Consider the following 19583-nt stretch of genomic DNA (forward strand, 5'->3'; position numbering starts at 1 on the left):
CAAAAAGTTAAACAGGTTGTGACGAACACTTCATGCTGATAACACGGCCGTAGAAAAAAGCAACCATGGCAGAGGAAGAAGGACCACCTTGACTCTATGTGGTCAAGAGTACAAGGTGACTTCATTCATTCATGGGTCAATGGGCACTTGGGCTGCTTCCATGACTTGGCAATTATGAATTGGGCTGCAATAAACATTCTTGTGCAAAATGTCTTTGTTGTAAAATGCTTCTTGGTCATCTGGATATATACCTAGTAGAGGAATTGCAAGATCGAATGGCAGGTCTACTTTTAGTTCCTTAATTGTTCTCCAAACTTCTTTCCAGGAGGAACATATTAGTTTGCATTCCCACCAGCAGTGCAGAAGTGTTCACTTCTTTCCACATCCACACCAACATCTATAGTTTCGGGATTTTGTTTTGTGGGCTAAAAATATTACTGGAGTTAGATGATATCTCAAAGTGGTTTTGATTTGCATTTCTCTGATGATTAAAGATGATGAGCATTTTTCCATGTATTTGTAGGCTATGTGCCTGTCTTCTTCAGAGAAGCTTCTGTTCAAGTCTCTTGCTCACATAGAAATGGGGTTATTTGTTCTTTTCTTACTAATTAGTTTGAGTTCTCTGTGCATTCTAGTTATCAAACCTTTGTCAGAAACATAATCTGAAAATATCTTCTCCCATTCTGAGGGCTGTCTGCTTGCTTTACTATGTTCTTGACTGTGCAGAAGCTTTTTAGTTTGATCATATCCCAGTAATACAATTTTGGTGTTTCTTCAATTGCCAGGGGGTTCCTCCTCATAAAATATTCTCCCAAGCCAATTTCTTCAAGTGTTTTCCATGCACTCTCTTCTAGTATATTTATAGTTTCATGTCTTATGTTTAAATCTTTTTTTTTTTTATTTTTTATTTATTTTTTTTTGTAGAGACAGAGTCTCACTGTACCGCCCTTGGTAGAGTGCCGTGGCATCACACGGCTCACAGCAACCTCTAAGTCTTGGGCTTACGCGATTCTCTTGCCTCAGCTTCCCGAGCAGCTGGGACTACAGGCGCCCGCCACAACGCCCGGCTATTTTTTGGTTGCAATTTGGCCGGGGCTGGGTTTGAACCCGCCACCCTCGGTATATGGGGCCGGCGCCCTACTCACTGAGCCACAGGCGCCGCCCATGTTTAAATCTTTTATCCAGTGAAAATTAATTTTTGTTAAGGGCGAAAGGTGAGGTCCGGTTTCAGTCTTCTATAAGTCACCAGCCAATCCAACCAGCACCATTTGTTAAATAAGGAATCTTTCCCAAATTTTATGTTTTTGATAGGCTTATCAAATATCAAATGATGATGAGTGGCTGGATTCATCTCTTGGTTCTCTACTCTGCTCCATATATCTACCTCTCTGTTTTTGTGCCAGTACCATGCTGTTTTGATCACTATAGATGTATAGTATAGTCTGAAGTCTGGTGGCATGTTTCCTCCTCCTTTGTGGTATATGTATACTGTGGAATATTGTGCAGGCATAAAAAGATGGAGACTTTACCTCGTTTATGTTTACATGGATAGAGCCAGATCATATTCTTCTTAGTAAAGTATCTCAAGAATGGAAGAAAAAGTATCAAATGTACTAAGTACTATTTTTAAATTAATATGTAATCACCCACAATTCCATACAAATTATAAAACACAATTATAGCTCAGAAATAAGGAGAGAATAGGAGGGGAGTGGAGGGAGTGGCTGGGTGGAGGGAGGGTAATCGGTGAGACCTCACCTATTGTGCATATTGCAAGGGTACATGTCAGATATATTAAGATATATTAAGAGTAGAGTATAAATGTCTTAACAACAATTAAATAAGTGAGGTGAAGGCTCTGCTAACCCATTTGGGGTAAGCATTCCAAATTGTATATCAAATCAGCACATTGTACCCCATAAATGCATTAATGTACAGAGTTATGATCCGATAAAAATAAAAAGAGTAGAAGGTGATAAAATTAAACTCTGGACTTCACTTGCAGGATGCTTTATTTTTTTATTTTTTTTTATGCTCAAAGATGAACACTTTTTAATAACTTCTTAATCATGCATGATAATATATTTTGAATTTTAAAGAACTGATTTTAAAATACATTTGACATAAAGGTTAGCTGACTTAAGAGTCAAACAGACATCGGTTCAAATCCTAGCTCTACTACTAAGTAGCTATTTGACCTCCTGAGCCCGAGTTTACTTCTATGTAAAATAAGAATGATAATTACACCTACTACATTTGGTTGTTGTAAAAATTAAATGACACGATATAAAAAGAGTGCCTGGAAATGCTTTAGCTGGCCCTGTCAACTGTGAATTCTTTGGTGATCATCACTATGCACTATGCACTAAATACACATTCTATTACAAAACATTAACCTGAGACTGCTGTAACTAGAGGTAGAGAGCCTCTGCCCAAGATAAAGTTCTGAACACTGATGTAATTTCCCTTAGCTACATCTTATTAACTCTGGAGATCTCCATTACTACCCAAGGAAAAATGAAACTTTCTTGTGTACTTTTATCAAGCCCATAGCTACTTCTCTGAATTATAGGGGTTGCTGGGCCTGTCACCTCACTGACCTTTCTGAAAAAATTATTAGCTGTGAATTTCAACACTTCAGAGTATAAAGTCCTTCCTACAGGTCTCTTCTGGTACTAAAATTCTCCTATATTAATAAGCCCTGCTTTCAGTTTTATAAGAATTAGACCTTGGGCCAGGTGTGGTGGCTCATGCCTATAATCCTAGCACTATAGGAAGCTGAGGCAGGTGAATCACCTGAGCTCATGAGTTCAAGACCAGCCTAAGCAAGAATGAGACCCCATCTCTAAAAAAATAGCTTGGTATTGTGGCCAGTGCCTATAATCCCAGCTACTTGAAGGGCTGAGACAAGAAAATCCTTTGAGTCCAACAGACTAGGTTGTTATGAGCTGTGATGCCATGGCACTCTACCAAGGGTGACAAAGTGACACTCTGTCTCAAAAAAAAGTTAGATTTTTACCTCATGCAGCAAAATGTTGCTGCTGAATTAGCTACAAATGTCTTTTTTTTTCTGATTCATCCTTGCAAGTTTCTTTTTTTTAATTAAATCATAGCTGTGTACATTAATGCGATCACGGGGCACCATACACTGGTTTTATAGACCGTTTGACACAATTTCATGAAACTAATTTATGGCTTTCACGTGAAAGCTATAACTCAGCTACAAATGTCTTGACAGAAGTAAGTTTACCCAAAGTAGGTCAGTGTATTGAATCTAGGCTTCTGTGATAGCCAAATTGTTTTACTCTTAAGAAAATCTGCAGCCTGCTTGGCAGGAAATATTTAAATCCACTCAAGAAGGTTGTTAACTTCGGGGGACCAAGAATCAGCTCAGTCATTTTTATCATTTTCTATTTCTGCTATAACAAATTACCCATAAAGATGGTGGCTTAAAACCACTTAAATGTAGTTTGGACTTATAGCCACTAGTTTATAACTATAAAATAATACTTTTAAGAGGCTTTAAGCCACTAACTTTTATAGTTGGAAGAGGCTGGGAAACAGATTCTCTCTAGATCAGCAGTTCTCAATCTGTGGGTCGCAAACCCTTTGGGAGTCCAACAACCCTTTCCCCTTTCACAGGGGTTGCCAAAGACCATCAGAAAACACATATTTCTGATGGTCTTAGGAACCAAGACACCACTCCTCCTGTGTGGGGGTCACCACAACTTGAGGAACTGTATTAAAGGGTCATGGCATTAGGAAAGTTGAGAATCACTGCTTCTAGATCCTCCAGAAGGAATACAAAACTTCCAATATATGATTTTAGTGCTTTTCTAGCTTCGAGAGTCCACTTGCACTCTTTGGTTCATGGACCCTTCTTTCATCTTAAAATCCAACAGTAAAGAATCTTTAAATATTACTGTCACATCTCCTCTAGTTCTGACCCTTTTGCATCCCATTGATAGGAGCCCTCATGATTACTTTGGGCCAACCCAGATAACAAAGAATAATCACTTTTTCTTGATCACACATTTAAAACTCCTTTAGCCACATCAGACAACATATTCAGAAGTTATGGGACTAGGCACAGTTACACACACCTACAGTCCTGGGGAGTAGGAAGGCTAAAGCAAGAGAATCATGAGCTAGAATGTCATCCTGGACAGAAAAAGAAGGAAAGGAAGGTGGGGGAGGGAGGGAGAGAGAACAATCTCAAAACCTCCAGTGTTCTTATTACCTTTCATTTGATATTAGAAAGGATTATTAATCCTAAATTAGTAAGAAAGACATGGAAATGAATCTTAAACCAAAGCACAGTAATTTTATTACTAATAATAATAATACAAGTCATGGTGATTGGGACATTGATAACTGTTCCATGTGGAAAATTATTCTATCCACCACATTTCACTATCTGGTCCCCAAAGATTCATGCCCATCTCATATGCAAAATGCATGTGTCTCATCACAACATTCACAAAATCAAAACTAATCACAGCTTTAACTCAAGTTGTTGATCTTCTGACTTATGTCACTTAGAGAAGAATCAGTTGGGTCTACAACTACTTTATTTTCATCCTGTACATTCTGTTTGACTCTTAGGCCTGGTGCTTGTATGATTGCCTCCATGACTAAGACCCCATATATGTGTGAGCTAATTCCTATAATCTCTCTCTCCCTCTCTTTATTAATATGTGATAATATTATACAAACACATACAGATATAAAAAATGAAAGCAAAATTACCCAAATAATTTTATATAGTTTACATGCTAAAGTAATGCTAATTGCATATGCTAAGTCAAATTAATTCTACCTGTTTCTTTTCAACTATAAAAATGTGGCTAGTACAAAATGTAAAATACCTTTGCCTGCCACATTATTATTGGATAGCATTGGTATGATGAAATACTAATGGAATTAATAAATGAAATGAATAAGATTGAGGAATACAAAACAAAGATACATATAAGGAGTATTTTTATAGTCTACCATAAAAGAGAAAAAAATTTAAATGGTATGATTTATAGCATCATTAAAATAGCAACTTCTGTGGTGCATCTTACAAGGGTACATGAATGTAGAATATAATTGTCTTAACACAATAACTAAGAAAATGCCAGGAAGGCTATGTTAACCAGTGTGATGAAAATGTGTCAAACTGTTTATAAAACCAGTGCCCCATGATCGCATTAATGTACACAGCTATGATTTAATATTAATAAAAAATAATGAAATTAAAAAGCAAAAATAATAAAAATATATTGGTGATAAATCTTTACACTGAACACTATAAAATACTGAGAAAAAATTAGACATAAATAATTCTAGGTATACACCTCTATTTTATCTAACCTCATATTTATCTACAAGATTCAATGCAATGTCTTTTAGGCAATAGTCTTCTTCTGTGGTAGAAAGTGAACAGACAAATCTGAATTTTTCAATAAAATGCAAAGGGCCAAAAATATCCAAAACAATTAGAACTAGAAACACAGTACACGGTAATATTAGAATACCATATACCATGAATTGACAGAAAGATACAGTAATTATGGTAGTGTAATATTGATACAAGAGGAGGAAAAACAGAAAAATACAAATATTTATTCACTTGATTGATAACCAAAATTACGTTTCATTGTAAGAAGGGAAAAACAGACTATGAATAATTCTGAATATTTAATTTGATATTCATACATATAAATACAAAATAAACTACAGATTTATCATATACCTAAATGAAAATGAGAAAAAATATACCAAATATTTTTAGAGAAAAATGTATGATATTTTTAATGACATATAGAACAAATATAGAGTTATATGTGCTAGCTGATATTTAAAACACTGAATCATTTATTATTTTCTGTTTTCTTTGCGTTAAGAATGAAGGTCTGGATTAGAAGAGGTATGGCCCAATATGGTTATGGTCTCCCACAGAGTAGTTTCCAGACAAATCTGTTCTGGTTCTGTGGGTTGGTCAATTTATGGATGATACTTTGCTCCAATAAACTACTATATTTAATTTGTCTAAAGTTTCTCTTTCTACGAATGAATATCTTTTAAAAAATGACAAAATGGAAATTTTAAGGACATAAGATACTGCATTATGAAAAATTCACTAGGTTTCTTAACAAAAGAAATTACTAGTGGTTTTGAATTATAAGAATCAAATATATCCATACTAAAGCACAAAGAGAAGACTAAATGAAAAGAACTTTTAATTGAGGAAAGAGAAAAGCTTTCACCAGTTATATAAAGCTGAAATAATAAACAGAGTTTCCTATTAAAGTGTAATAATTTTTAAATAAAAATATTCTTTATATTCTGCATTTAGTAAGTTTTGCCTACCCATTCTAAGATGCACCGTAGGTGTGGCCCCACCCATTACCGTCCCTCCACCATAACCTTCCCACTCCCTTCCCCTTCCTTGGCCCTTTCCCCATATTCTTGTGCTATAGTTGGGTTATAGCCTTCATGTGAAAGCTATAAATTAGCTTCATAGTAGGGCTGAGAACATTGGATACTTTTTCTTCCATTCCTGATGTATTTTGCTAAGAAGAATATGTTCCAGCTCCATCCATGTTAACATGAAAGAGGTAAAGTCTCCTAATGGGTGGGGCCACACCTACAGTGCATCTTAGAATGGGTACAGGCAAAACTTACTAAATGCAGAATACAAATGTCTACATACAATAACTAAGAAAATGCCATGAAGGCTACGTTGAACAGTTTGATGAGAATATTTCAGATTGTATATGAAACCAGCACATTGTACCCCTTGATTGCACTAATGTACACAGCTATGATTTAACAATAAAAAAGTGAAAAAAAGTAATAAAAACAAATAAAAATATTCTTTATAACGGAAGTTGTATTGAAGAAAGTGGAGGATATGGAAGATGTTAAACATATTAATGATCAGTATAAGATAATTGCAAAGAAAAAGAGAATGCCTAATAGATGAAAGTACAAATCAAGGAAACAAACATTTCACAGAAAAGAAAACTGAAATGGCTAGTAAAAATGTGACAATGTAATTAATTTTACTAGTAATTGAGGAAAGTTCACTGGAAATCACAATGAAGTATGATTTTATACATATAAAATTGGCAAAAATTACAAAGTCTGGCAATATCATGTGCTAAATAGAATGTAAAATACATAAAGCCATCAGAAGTGCAAATTAGCACAATTATTTTTTGGAAAAAACTGACCGTTATTCAGTCATTATTCACCTACTTGATAACCCAGAAATTCCTTATCAAGATATACAGCCAGGAGACCCTTGTGTGCATCAGGATTTAAGTAAAAAGTCACAAAACTCCTTAGAATGGTGGGAAAAAGTTTATGAACACTCCAAGTGGCCGGAAATAAGAAAGATCAATAATTGTATATATAATGGATTACAACATTAAAAAATGAATAAATGAGCTGAATTTACACAAAATATTCAATAATATAGGGGATGAAAACTTAGCCTAAGGAAATTGTGGTGAATGTTTAAAATGCTCTAAAATGAAAGCTAATAAAAACTGTGATAAAATTATGAAAAGCTATTGTTAATCAAAAAAATGGATAGTTTTTACTTCTAGAAAAAGAGGAAAAGTGTGAAGAATTAGAAAAAGTTGAGTCATTCTTTATCATTGTTGGGTCATGTATATTACTATGAATGACAATTAACCAAGGATTATGATTTATCTAATCTTGTAGATTTAGAAGCAAGTGAAAACAAATGATATCACCACAAATGCAAGTGCTGAAATTAAGAGGTAAAGAAATACATGACAATGCACATTAAATAACTTAATGAACTTATGCAGTTACATTCATTTTAGAGGAATTCAAGAGATGAGGGTGATGTCTGTACATAGTTCGTGTAATGATTGATGCTACTGATGTTGTGATACTAAAAAGTAGTATGGCTATTAATAGACAATGAAAATATCTTTAATGTTGATACACTTATTCAGTAGTTGCACTCTGAAAATGTTTTAAATTCAGGCTGAATTGGTTATCCCATGTTCCATATCTTTCTATTTTATATACTTCATAAAATAGTGCAGCACTTAAAGAAAAGCCCTCTCCTTTTTTATCATTATCTATAGATTCCACAAGAATCAAACACATACAAAACAAAACTCAAGTCTTTGAATAATCCATAAAGTTTGCCACTAACCTCTTTAAGGCCACAATCACATTCTTCTCCTGGTTCCAAAATTGCATTGCCACAAGCTCCACCTTGTTTGGGGGAAATCACTCTTGGAATAGTTTTATTCAGAAGACATTCAAATTTGGGATGAAAAATTATCTGTTTAAATTCATCTATGCTGCAACTGCTAAAATACTTTACACCATGTGATAGTCTAAAATTAAATTATATTTCTCAGATAAATGGAATAAAAGTATCAAATTAACACTCTTCAATAAAATATTATGAATTCTGATCTATATCACTTACAGAAGAGCCAAAGGAGTGGAGAGTAGTTATATTTTTTATATAGGTTACAAACAAAAGAAATATGTCTATTTCTATCATAATTTAATATAATAAACATCTAGAAAATAGAGGAAGTGACAAAATACTTAACAAAATTTAGCATACAACACGCCTCATTTAAGTATAATATTATTGTCAAAGTCATCCTTATAAGAAGCTCCAATAATCATTAAGAAAATGGAACATACTATGAAATGTATGTGAAAAATTCAAGAAATAAAGATTATCGTGTTAATGAAAAATTATGATTTTAGTTAACAAAATGTATCAAGTAAATAATCTCAATATCAAGGCATTTAAAGTACATAAGTTCTAGATTTCTTTTTGAAACTTTTTATCTTTTGTAAATTTTTTTTTTTTTTTTTTTGCAGTTTTCGACTGAGGCTGGATTTGAACCCACCACCTCCAGGATATGGGGCCAGTGCCCTACTCCTTTGAGCCACAGGTGCTGCCTACTTTTTGTAATTCTTTACCTTTAAGTGTACTGTTTATGAGTTATTGTGTAATTTGAAATGATCTCAACCTTTAAGCAATGATATATAGTCCAAAGTAATTTTTTTCCTTAAGCATTAAGAGTAAGATGGAAACACAATGTCATAACTCTAAATACTATAATGTGTAATTTTTCCATACAAATAATTTCTTATGTATAATTACTCTTATCTTCCTCAAAATCTGGAAAAAATAATGTAATACATTACTAATATATAATTATCAGGCTCTGTTGAATTTTCCCCAAGCATCACAATATTGTCATTTTATAGCAAAAAGATTTAGTTCGAAATAAAGCATTACATTTAGTTTTCAGGTTTTCTTAATTTAGTTGCCCAAATATTATTTAGCTTTCATGACCATGAAAAGCTATATTATTACAGGTCAATAATTTAGGAGAATGCCCTTCAATTCTGGTTTGTGAAATAGTTCTTTATGGTTAGACTTGGATTATGCATTTTAGCTGCATTATCACACTAATATAGCTACATTGTTTCACTACAACCCAAAACATGACACACAATTCAATAGGTCATATTATTGACAAAAGTTAATCAGTCAATTAAGATGTGTCCACAAATCTTCATTGTTAAATTACTTATTTTTATCAGTTACTAATTGTTTAGAGAGAAGTACTTTGTTTTTTAAGTAGATATCTTATTCTCAATTACACTTCCAATTTATACATTCATGTATTTATATTAATATGGGACTTTTTTTGTTAAATTTTACTCGGTGAGTTACAATCCAGTACTACCTTTATTAGTTTTGATTCTCAAATTGTCCCAAATTTGGCAAGTGAAAGACCCTTCAAACTAGCTATTCCACAAATTTTTGTCCATACTCTCCGAACTCCTCTTACTTTCTGACACAAAATGTTCCATTTTGATTTGTATTTCCTCTGCCTTAGGCTGTTCCTTTTATTAAAGAAGAGTATTTAAAAATCGTGATTTGGGTAGTTCATGTGCTCATTGTTTGCAGATTTTTTCCAGCAGAGACCAAGGCCATACGATCATATTAAAATGTGTTCACAGGGCCTTTGCTCCCATCTGCAATTTTCAAAATCCTCACTAATTTTGTCACCTGTAATTACATGACCATATTCATATTTCAGACCTAATGAGGGAAACATTTTGGGGTGTGGTTTAGTCAGTGAATTTTAATTTCTCAGGTCTGTTAGATTTTTAGGGGATTTGTTGTTTCCATTTCTATTTCTTCCCACACAGCCTCATATATCATACAGATTTTAGCTTGTCAGATCTTTATATGGGGGGATTGGCCATATCTGCTTGGACTGGGAAAGATACATGGCTTTGTTTTTTATTGTTTATTTGTTTTAGTATTTCCCTCTACCTTGTAAGAGAATACAGGGAAAATCCTATGCTGGTGGCATTTACCAGTTGGCTCCCATCTTCTCCCTTATTCTTAAAACACATTCCTCCTTAGGGAAGACTCCATCCTATCTTGGTTGTTATCCTAAAATGTCTTCTTTTCTTCTTCCATTCCATGTTACTGTTTTTCCTTTAATTACTCAGCCTATAAATGTGAGAAGTACTGAAAACCTTATCTTAAACCACCTCTTTTCATCCACTATAACTTCTTTCCTAATTATCAGTTCAACATTTATTTACCATCCATATGCTGATGACTTGTACATTTTGGATCTCTAGTCCTCTGAGATATACTGAGTTACATAACTAACTGCCTGCTTAACTCCAACTCATGACTCAGAATATCTCAGATTTAACATTTATCACCTGTCCTCAAGATTTCTCCCTATTTATCTACTTTCCCAAAATATTGGCCTTTTCCAATATTTGTTACTAAATTGTGATTACCAAAAACTTATGAATAATTCCTGACATCCTCCTTCCTTTCAATCCTAATGAACTTCTATAGATTAGTATGAAACATCATCTCTCAAATATTAGTATATTATAGGTCCCTCTGATTCATTTTACAAGATAAATTTTTATTATTCATATTTCAAAAATTGATTAAAATGTGCTTTGTAGCATTTATTACATATTCAAAACACCACATCATAAATGCATGATAATGATTTTTCTTAAATTTTCCATATTACTGTTTTTCCCTTATTCATGGTTCTATTATATTTTATTTCTCTTTTGTCTCAAATATTCTTCTTTTTAGTCCCAACTATTTCTTCTTTTTTTTTAATTTGTTACCCCTTTACTACTCCCAAATCTTATTCCAGTTTTGTTGAGCTTTTCAAATTTCTTGCTATGCAGTAATTTCATTTGCTGACACTGAGAAGTTTTTCAACAAATCCAAAACTTCTGTGAACCTCATAAAGTGTCATTAGTCTTCACTTTCTCTAAAGCTAAATAACATCGAATATAGAACAATATAGCTTATTCTCTACAACATTCTATATTCATACTCTTTAACGGTTTTAAAATAAGCAATTTTTATATAATAAAACATTTTTACTAATTAAATTGCTAGAAATTATGCATCAAAGAATACTAAAAACATTTATGAAGAGAAAATTTGATAAAAAGTGACATCTTACATTGCTTCAGGATTCATTATGCATGCAGTTCCTTGACAGTAACAACTGTGGTTGTTATCAAATGTTAATCCCAGATTAATTCCAAGCAACTGTGCCATAACAACTGAAAAAGCTTCTAAAGTTATCATCTTTGAATACTAAATAAAAAAAACAAAAATACAAGATAGAATTATTACCTAAGTTATTTCTTCATCCCAATGAACTTGTCAAGCTCTTTTGAACTATCTAAATGCAAATGCAAATTTTGAAAGTGGCTTTGCCCAAAGTTAGTTATTTTCTTAAGAGTAAGACCTTCACATGAAACCTATAACCCAGTTACAACCTAAGAATAGGGGGAAAGGAGAAAGGGTGGGGAGGGAAGGGGGGAGGTGGGTAGAGAGAGGAGCACTGAAAGGATCACACCTGTGGTGCATCTTACAAGGGTATATGTGAGGCTTGGTAAATGTGGAATGTAAATGTCTTAGCAAAGTAACTAAGAAAATGCCAGGAGGGCTATGTCAACTAATGTGATGAAAATGTGTAAATGGTCTATGAACCAAGTGTATGGTGCCCCATGATCATATTGATGTACACAGCTATGATTTAATAAAACAAAAAAAAGAGTAAGAAAAATTTCTTTAAGAGAGATGAATAGAACCATCTCTAAAAAAGACAGATACTTTGTTAATAAACATATCAAAAAATGCTCAGCATCCCTAAATATTAGAGAAATGCATCAAACCTCCCCTGAGATATCATCTAACCCCAGTGAGAATGGCCCACATCACAAAGTCTCAAAACTGCAGATCCTGGCATGGATGTGGAGAGAAGGGAACACTGTTACACTGCTCGTGAGACTGCAAACTAATACAACATTTTTGGAAGAAAGTATGGAGAATCCTCAGGGAACTTGGGCTTGACCTCACATTTGATCCTGCAATCCCATTACTGGGCATCTACCTGGAAGAAAAAAATCCTTTTATCATAAGGACACTTGCACTAGACTGTTTATCACAGCTCAATTTACAATTTCCAAAATGTGGTAATGGCCTAAATGCCCACCAACCTAGGAATGGATTAACAAGCTGTGTATATGTATACCATGGAATAATATTCAGCCACTAAAAAAGATGGGAGACTTTGCATCTTTTGTATTAACCTGGATGTAAATGGTACACATTATTCTTAGTAAAGCATAACAATAATGAAGAAACAAGAATCCCGTGTACTCAATTCTAATACGAGGGCAATTAGTGACCTATTATACTGTGGGGGATGGCGGATGGGGAGAGAAGAGATAGGGAAGGGGGGACACAGGGTGTGTTCCACCTTTTGGGGGTGGAACACAATTATAAGAGGGCCCTTATCTAACAGATGCAATCAATGTAACCTGGTTCTTTGTACCCTCAATGAATCCCCAAAAATAAAAAATAAAATAAAAATAGGGGAATTTTGTTATTTGTTTTAAGCAGTATTATTTTGATTTAAATGGCACTGACATATAATAAAATAAGATTAACTGAATAATATGTTTTAGAAACCCAAAAAACATTTTGAGAATTAGAAGCATTATATCAGTAACTACATCATTTCTCAAGAGAACACTGGGGAAAAATGTACATTTTCTGAACAGTTAGAATGGCATCGGTTTTGAATTCAAAAGCAGGTTAAGAAAATTCAAATGATTTTTTTTCTCAAAAGTCAGAGAGCTAGTATAATAATCATGAGTAGCATTTCTATAAGCCCACAACAACCAATGATAATTTTAGTAACTTTATAGTTTTTCCTATTTCTGAACATTATATAGTTAAAATAGTAAGAATGCAGTATGTAGTTTTTTTTCATATTGGCTTCTTTCACTTATCGCTATGCATTTTAGTTTTCATCATGTTTTATTTTAGGTCAATGCTTCATTATTTAAATCACTGAATAATATTCCGTAGCATGGATGTACTAACGTTTGTTTATCCACTTACCTATTAAAGTGCATTTTAGTTATTTTCAATCTGTGCCAATTATAAGAACCTGTTAGAAACATTTATGTGCATGTTTTCGTGTGGATATAAGTATTCAATTCACTTGGGTAAATACCAAGAAATATGATTGCTATATCAAAGGGTAAGCATAAATTGAGTATCATAAGAAATTGCCAAACCCTCATCCAAAGTGGATGTACCATTTTTCAAACCCATCAGTGATGAGTAAGTGTTTCTGTTCCACACTCTCACAGTATTTGGTGTTCTCAAGTGTTTTGGGCTCCAGTACTATGCTGAATAGGAATAGTGAGCTACATTATTCTTTTGTTCTTGATCTTAGCAATAAGGCATTCTTTTCTCAAAATAAACTTGCTATTAACTTTTGATGTTTTATAAATACTTTTTCCCAAGTTGAACTAGTTTCCTATATTCTGAATTTTCTGAGAGATTTTATAAAAATACGCTTCTATCTGTAGAATCTTATAACTTCTTTCTTTAGCCTGTTAATACAATAGGGTACATGATTTGATTTCCATACTATTAACCAACTTCATACGTCTGTAATAAATTCCATGCTTAACTATCAACAAAGAGATAGAAACTGAAAAAAAAAAAAAAAGATACTGTAGTCAAAAAAACAGTAAATGGGACTGAAAAATTCACTACAAGAATGCAAAAGCATATTTGATCAGGCAACAGATAAAGTTAGTGAACCTGAAGGCAGACCACTTGAAACCATCATTTCTGAGAAGTAAAGGAAAAACAATGAAGTAAATAAAGAGAACATTATGAGTCACTATTACAAAAAAATATATGCAAAATGAGGGTCCTAGAAGGTAAAGAGAAAGAGCAGAGGACATAGAACTTGAGAATATAATAGCCAAAAAGTTAGGAGATGAGAAGAAGGAAATGGATACACAGCATTAAGAAACTCAATACACTTTAATGATAATAAAACCAAAGAAACCCTCATGGACACATATGATCAAACTGTTATAATTCAATCAAGGAACAAAAAATTTGTCACAGACAAGGGAGATCTCATAATATTATCAATGGATTTTTCTTTAAAAAGTCCTACAGGAAGAAAGTGGTAGGATTTATGTCTTTCAAAGTATTGAAATCATCAAGAATTTTATAATTAGAGAAAGAAATCTTTCATTTAAAAATGATAAATTAAGAATTTTTCAGATCAATAAAACCTTTGAGTGTTCATAACCAGTAGCCTTTATCAACGTAAAATTTTAAAGGAGCCTTTCAAATTGAAAATAAAAAGCAACTAGATAGCAACTCCCCAAATCTTAAGTATATGAATATTTCCTCACTTTTAAATCTTGTGTAGAACTTTTTTTTTTTTTTTGTAGAGACAGAGAAAGTAATATGTAGGCTGTCTGAAAGTGCTAAAAATAAAAAAAAAAATCTTAAAACTCTCTGCACTGAGTAGTCAATATAAAACAATGAATTTGTAACACTGATAACATAATATGGAGAGCAGTAATAAATGGTAGAGTTTTATGTGTAAATGAAGTTATTACCAATTTAAAATAGATTGTTATAGCTTTAAGATGTCTTATATAATTGCCATGGTAACCACACACACACAAATACACACAAATCCTATAGAATATACAAACAACATATGAAAAAGATAAACTCAAAATGGGTCACAACAAAATATCAATACAACACAAGAAAGCTGCAAAGAGAAAAAAGGAGGGGAAAAGTCTACAAAAAAACAATTAACAAAATTGTGAAAGTAAGTTTTTCCTTAGCACAAATTATATCAAATATGAATGGATTAAACTTACTGAAAAAGGCACAGATTGGCTGTATGGATTAAAAGACCAGCATCTAATATATGCTAAATACAAGAGAATCACACTAGAAATAAAAACACAAATTGCTTAAAAAGGGAGGATTGAAAAAAAATCCTTGCAAATAGTAATCAAAAGAAAGAAAGCCAAATGATTATCCTGATTTCATATATCATATAATTGAAAATCAAAAGCATTACAAAAATTCTTAATGATTTTTAAAATAATCGAAATTATGTAAACAATTTTTTTTTTTCAGTCTGGAAATAAAATGGAATGCAACTAGAACTCACTCACATAAGGAAAACTTGACTTTCCATAAACAAATTGGAATATTGTGAAGCTTAGATGGAAGAAGATAAAGAGGATAAGATGTCAGTGAGAATCAAAATCTGAAATCCTGCGAGCCCAGTGAAAGGGTAAGGGGTGTATTGCCATCTCCCTTCTGTGTGAGGAAATGACCCACCAAGTGTACTGCAGCATTTTCCATTCTCCACAAGTCCAGGAATAGAAGACAATAAGGAATAGTGGGGTGAACTAGTGTGCCTCCAGAGTTTGGGCAATCCATGATGGGCCCCTCAGGAGAGTGCAAAAAGAGACCGGAATGACAGCTTTCTTCCATTCAGAAGCTTCCTGCCCTTCATCTCACCTATCCCCTGGAAACTGGGAAAGCATTTTTTTAATTAGAAAATTTAATTTTGTGATATATAAAAATTATACATTCTGATCATTAAGTGGTAACCTCTAAAATGTAATATTGTAATCCCACCACCTGTGGCACATCTTACAAGGGTACATGTGAAACTTAGCAAATGTAGAATATAATTGTCTTAACACAATAACTAAGAAAATGCCAGGAAGGCTATGTTAATCAGTGTGATGAAAATGTGTCAAACTATTTATAAAACTAGTGTATGGTGCCCCATGATCGCATTAATGTACACAGCTATGATTTAATATTAATAAAAAAAAAGAATGTGAACCGGCACATAAAAAAAAAAATGTAATATTGTAAATGTAACAATAATGTGTTACAACTGGGAATTCAATAAATATTTCTTGTGTAAATACAATATTTAATACATTTCTTATATAAACACAATATTCAATAAATACTTCTATATATAGAACCTCTGTAAGTTGACCACTCAATGGACTATAACAAAGTGGTCAACATACAGAGGTGGTCAATATAAGAAGCTAGGCCTATTATACTGCTATGTACATGTACCTTATTCTCTAGGAAAAGCTGTACAAGAAAGTATAATATGAAATCTTATATAATCAAAACACAGAAAAACCATATGGCATCATACAATATCACTACATTTACTGTTTTCTCCTGGTTCAATCCTCTGTCTGAAAGAGTCAATCTTGGTCTGTTTCTTATTCTTATTACAATATAAGTGGAGAAAGCACTTTCAGTGCTGGCTGCACCACTCAGCACCCCTGGATATTTTTCCACAGTAAGCATTTTGACCTTGGGCTAACTGGCTTTAACCTCTACCCCATCTATCACACCTTTGAGAGCAGCTTGAGCTGAGAAGTGCCTAAGTGTCCTCTTCTCTAGAACAGGTGCTCCCTCCAAGCTGAGGTGTCCATAAAGAATGATGTCTACACCTCTTACACTGAGGACACTAAGGTTCACAATCTGGGAATTCCCTGCCCATCAGCACTTCATGGGGTTACATGCAGGTGACTCAGACAAACAAGATAGTCCTGGTGCCACCCTCCCTAGAGAGGAATGCAAGGGGACACAGGGGAAACGTCTGGGAGCTGGAGTTGGGTGGAAAAGACATCCACATGGATATATCTACCAAGAGAATGTGGAAGGAACAGGGAAAGCACCTATATTCTTTCCCCTCAGGAGAACCACCATATTGGATAAGGGTGTAGCATTCAGAGGGAATAGCCTAGCCTCTGGTTCCATGGCAACCAGTAGCCTCACACTCACGCGTGCCAGATGACCTCATCCACTCACACAATAGGGAGAGTGTTTGAGCTGAGATCTTTGTGAGTGGCTGCTTCTCTTCAGCTAGTGCCTGACCCAGGGTAAGTTCCCAGCAGATAGTGGGGCCCACATCTCTTATATTGAGGACTTGTAGTGGAACAGTCTAAGAACACAGTCTGAGAACTCCCTACCTGCTACTGTTTCATTGAGATGAATGCTAGTGGGTCAGGCACACGGCATGAAGAGAGTTTTGTGAGTTAAATTTGTGTGGTGAGAGAGCCCACTTATACTGAATTGACAGAATTAAGCTGTGGGGGTCCAAAGTGTGGCGATAAGAAAAGTCCCATTCCTCCCTGCAGAAAACTGCACTAACCAATAAAGGTGAAAAGATCCCAGATTGAGGCTTTTGCAGTCAAGTATTTAGGACCATTCCACTCAAACAACACGACTGGTCTAGAAAGCCTATCCTGACCCTTCTCCTGAGGCTTCCCTGGTGGCCTGAAAATCAATTTCTGAGCCTCACCAAGGTTTTGCAAAGCCAAACTCAACCACAATCAGTTGCTCCTACTGCCACATCAGAGGTGATGAAGATCAAAGCAAACTCATGGAAGCTTGCTCTCTAAGGGGCTCTCTAAGCTCGGGGGATTCATGTACTCTATCTGTGAAGCCAAAGTATACAATGAGTGCAAAAGAGCATGTTGGCAGCTGACATTTTCACACAAATATCAACCAGTTACAAGAAGAACAACTCTATAGCTTATTACATGATCTACCAAATCAGTCAAGCAGGACATGGTGATTCTAACTCACAAGTACCAATTGCCATCTTGGGATTAAGCTGAGGAACCCAATACAACTCACACAGCTAGCTAGAAGGGATTGAGGCCTCATCTTTAGACTTCTTACAAAGAAAAATGTCCACCCTTTATTATATAAAGGAGAAATACAGACTTTTTCAGACAAGCAAACACTGAGATAATTTAACAAGACCAGATCATCCTTGCAGGATGTACTCAGATCCTAGTTATTTATTGATCAGCACAGTAGGCACTCACCAGAGTAAAATATCCATAAGCTAAAGCTCAGAGCCAATATACAATAATGGCTAAAAAAGTAACACGAATCAATAAGGTTATACCTAACAGGATGAACAGAACTGTATCCCACCTATCAATTCTTCCAATAAATGTAAGGAATAAAGGATGTCTGAATTGGAAAGAAGATCTCAAACTATCACTCTTTTCTGATGATATGATCTTTTATACATAAAACCTCAAAGATTCTACCAAGAGACTTCTGGAATTGATAAGTTCAGTGAAGTCTCAGGTTACAAAATCTATGTACACAAGCCAGTAGCATTCCTATACACCAACAACATTCAATCAGAATAAAATCAAAGATTCAATGCCATTTATAGTAGCTTATAGATACTTATATATGCCATTTATAGATAAAATACTCAGGAATATACAAAGCCAAGGAGGTGAAAATTTTTACAAATAAAAGTACAAACCACTGAGGAAGAAACTGCAGATGATGTAAACAATTGGAAAGGCATTTCATGCTCAAGAGTTGGCAGAATTGAGTGTTTTCCCTGCACTCTCTTCTAGTATCTTTATAGTTTCATGTCTTATGTTTAAATCTTTTATCCAGTGAGAATCAATTTTTGTTAATGGTGAAAGGTGAGAGACCAAACTGTATATAAAATCAGCACATTGTACCCAATAAATACAGTAATGTACACAGTTATGATCTAATAAAAAAGCATAAAAATAAAAATTAAAAAAAGAATTGGCAGAATCAACATTGTGATTTACAAATTCAGTGCAATCCCTATCAAAATAACATAATTTTTCGTGGATATAGAAAAAAATCTATATTTTATGTGGAACCAAAAAATAGCACAAATAGCTAAAGCAACCTTAAGCAAAAGGAAGAAATCTGGAGAAATTACTTTACCAGACTCTACTACAAGGCTCTAATTACCAAAAAAATCATGGCACTACCACAGAAAATAGATACAAAGAACAAGAAATGAAACATAACAAAAAGCCTAGACATATAATCATTGATAGATTGCTAACTTATCTTTGACAAAGCAGATAACAATATATCCTGAAGAAAAAAATCCCTATTCAATAAATGGTGCTCAAGTTCTACAGCCACATGTAGAAGACTGAAACAAGATCTGTTTCTCTCACCACTCAACAAAAATTAATTCAAATGAATAACAGGCTTAAATCTAAGGCATTAAACTGTAAGAATTCTAGAATAAAATCTTTGAAAAATTCTTCTAGACATCAGCCTCAACAAAGAAATGTGAAAAAGA

At 33.9% G+C, this 19583-nt stretch overlaps 1 protein-coding gene across 1 annotated transcript in view; it reads right to left on the reverse strand.

Annotated features, from left to right (window-relative positions):
- Window positions 1–19583, reverse strand: part of LOC128576584 (A disintegrin and metallopeptidase domain 3-like) — a 180964-nt gene that overhangs the window by 77105 nt on the left and 84276 nt on the right. The window contains exons 11-12 of the mRNA XM_053578828.1: window positions 11535–11671; window positions 8186–8372 (exon numbers count right to left, since the gene is read on the reverse strand). Of these exons, the coding sequence (XP_053434803.1) occupies window positions 8186–8372; window positions 11535–11671 (324 nt within the window). The remainder of the gene's footprint in view (window positions 1–8185; window positions 8373–11534; window positions 11672–19583) is intronic.

The sequence above is a fragment of the Nycticebus coucang genome, chromosome 24 (genome assembly GCF_027406575.1).
Source record: "Nycticebus coucang isolate mNycCou1 chromosome 24, mNycCou1.pri, whole genome shotgun sequence".
In the NCBI taxonomy this organism is placed as follows: Eukaryota; Metazoa; Chordata; class Mammalia; order Primates; family Lorisidae; genus Nycticebus; species Nycticebus coucang.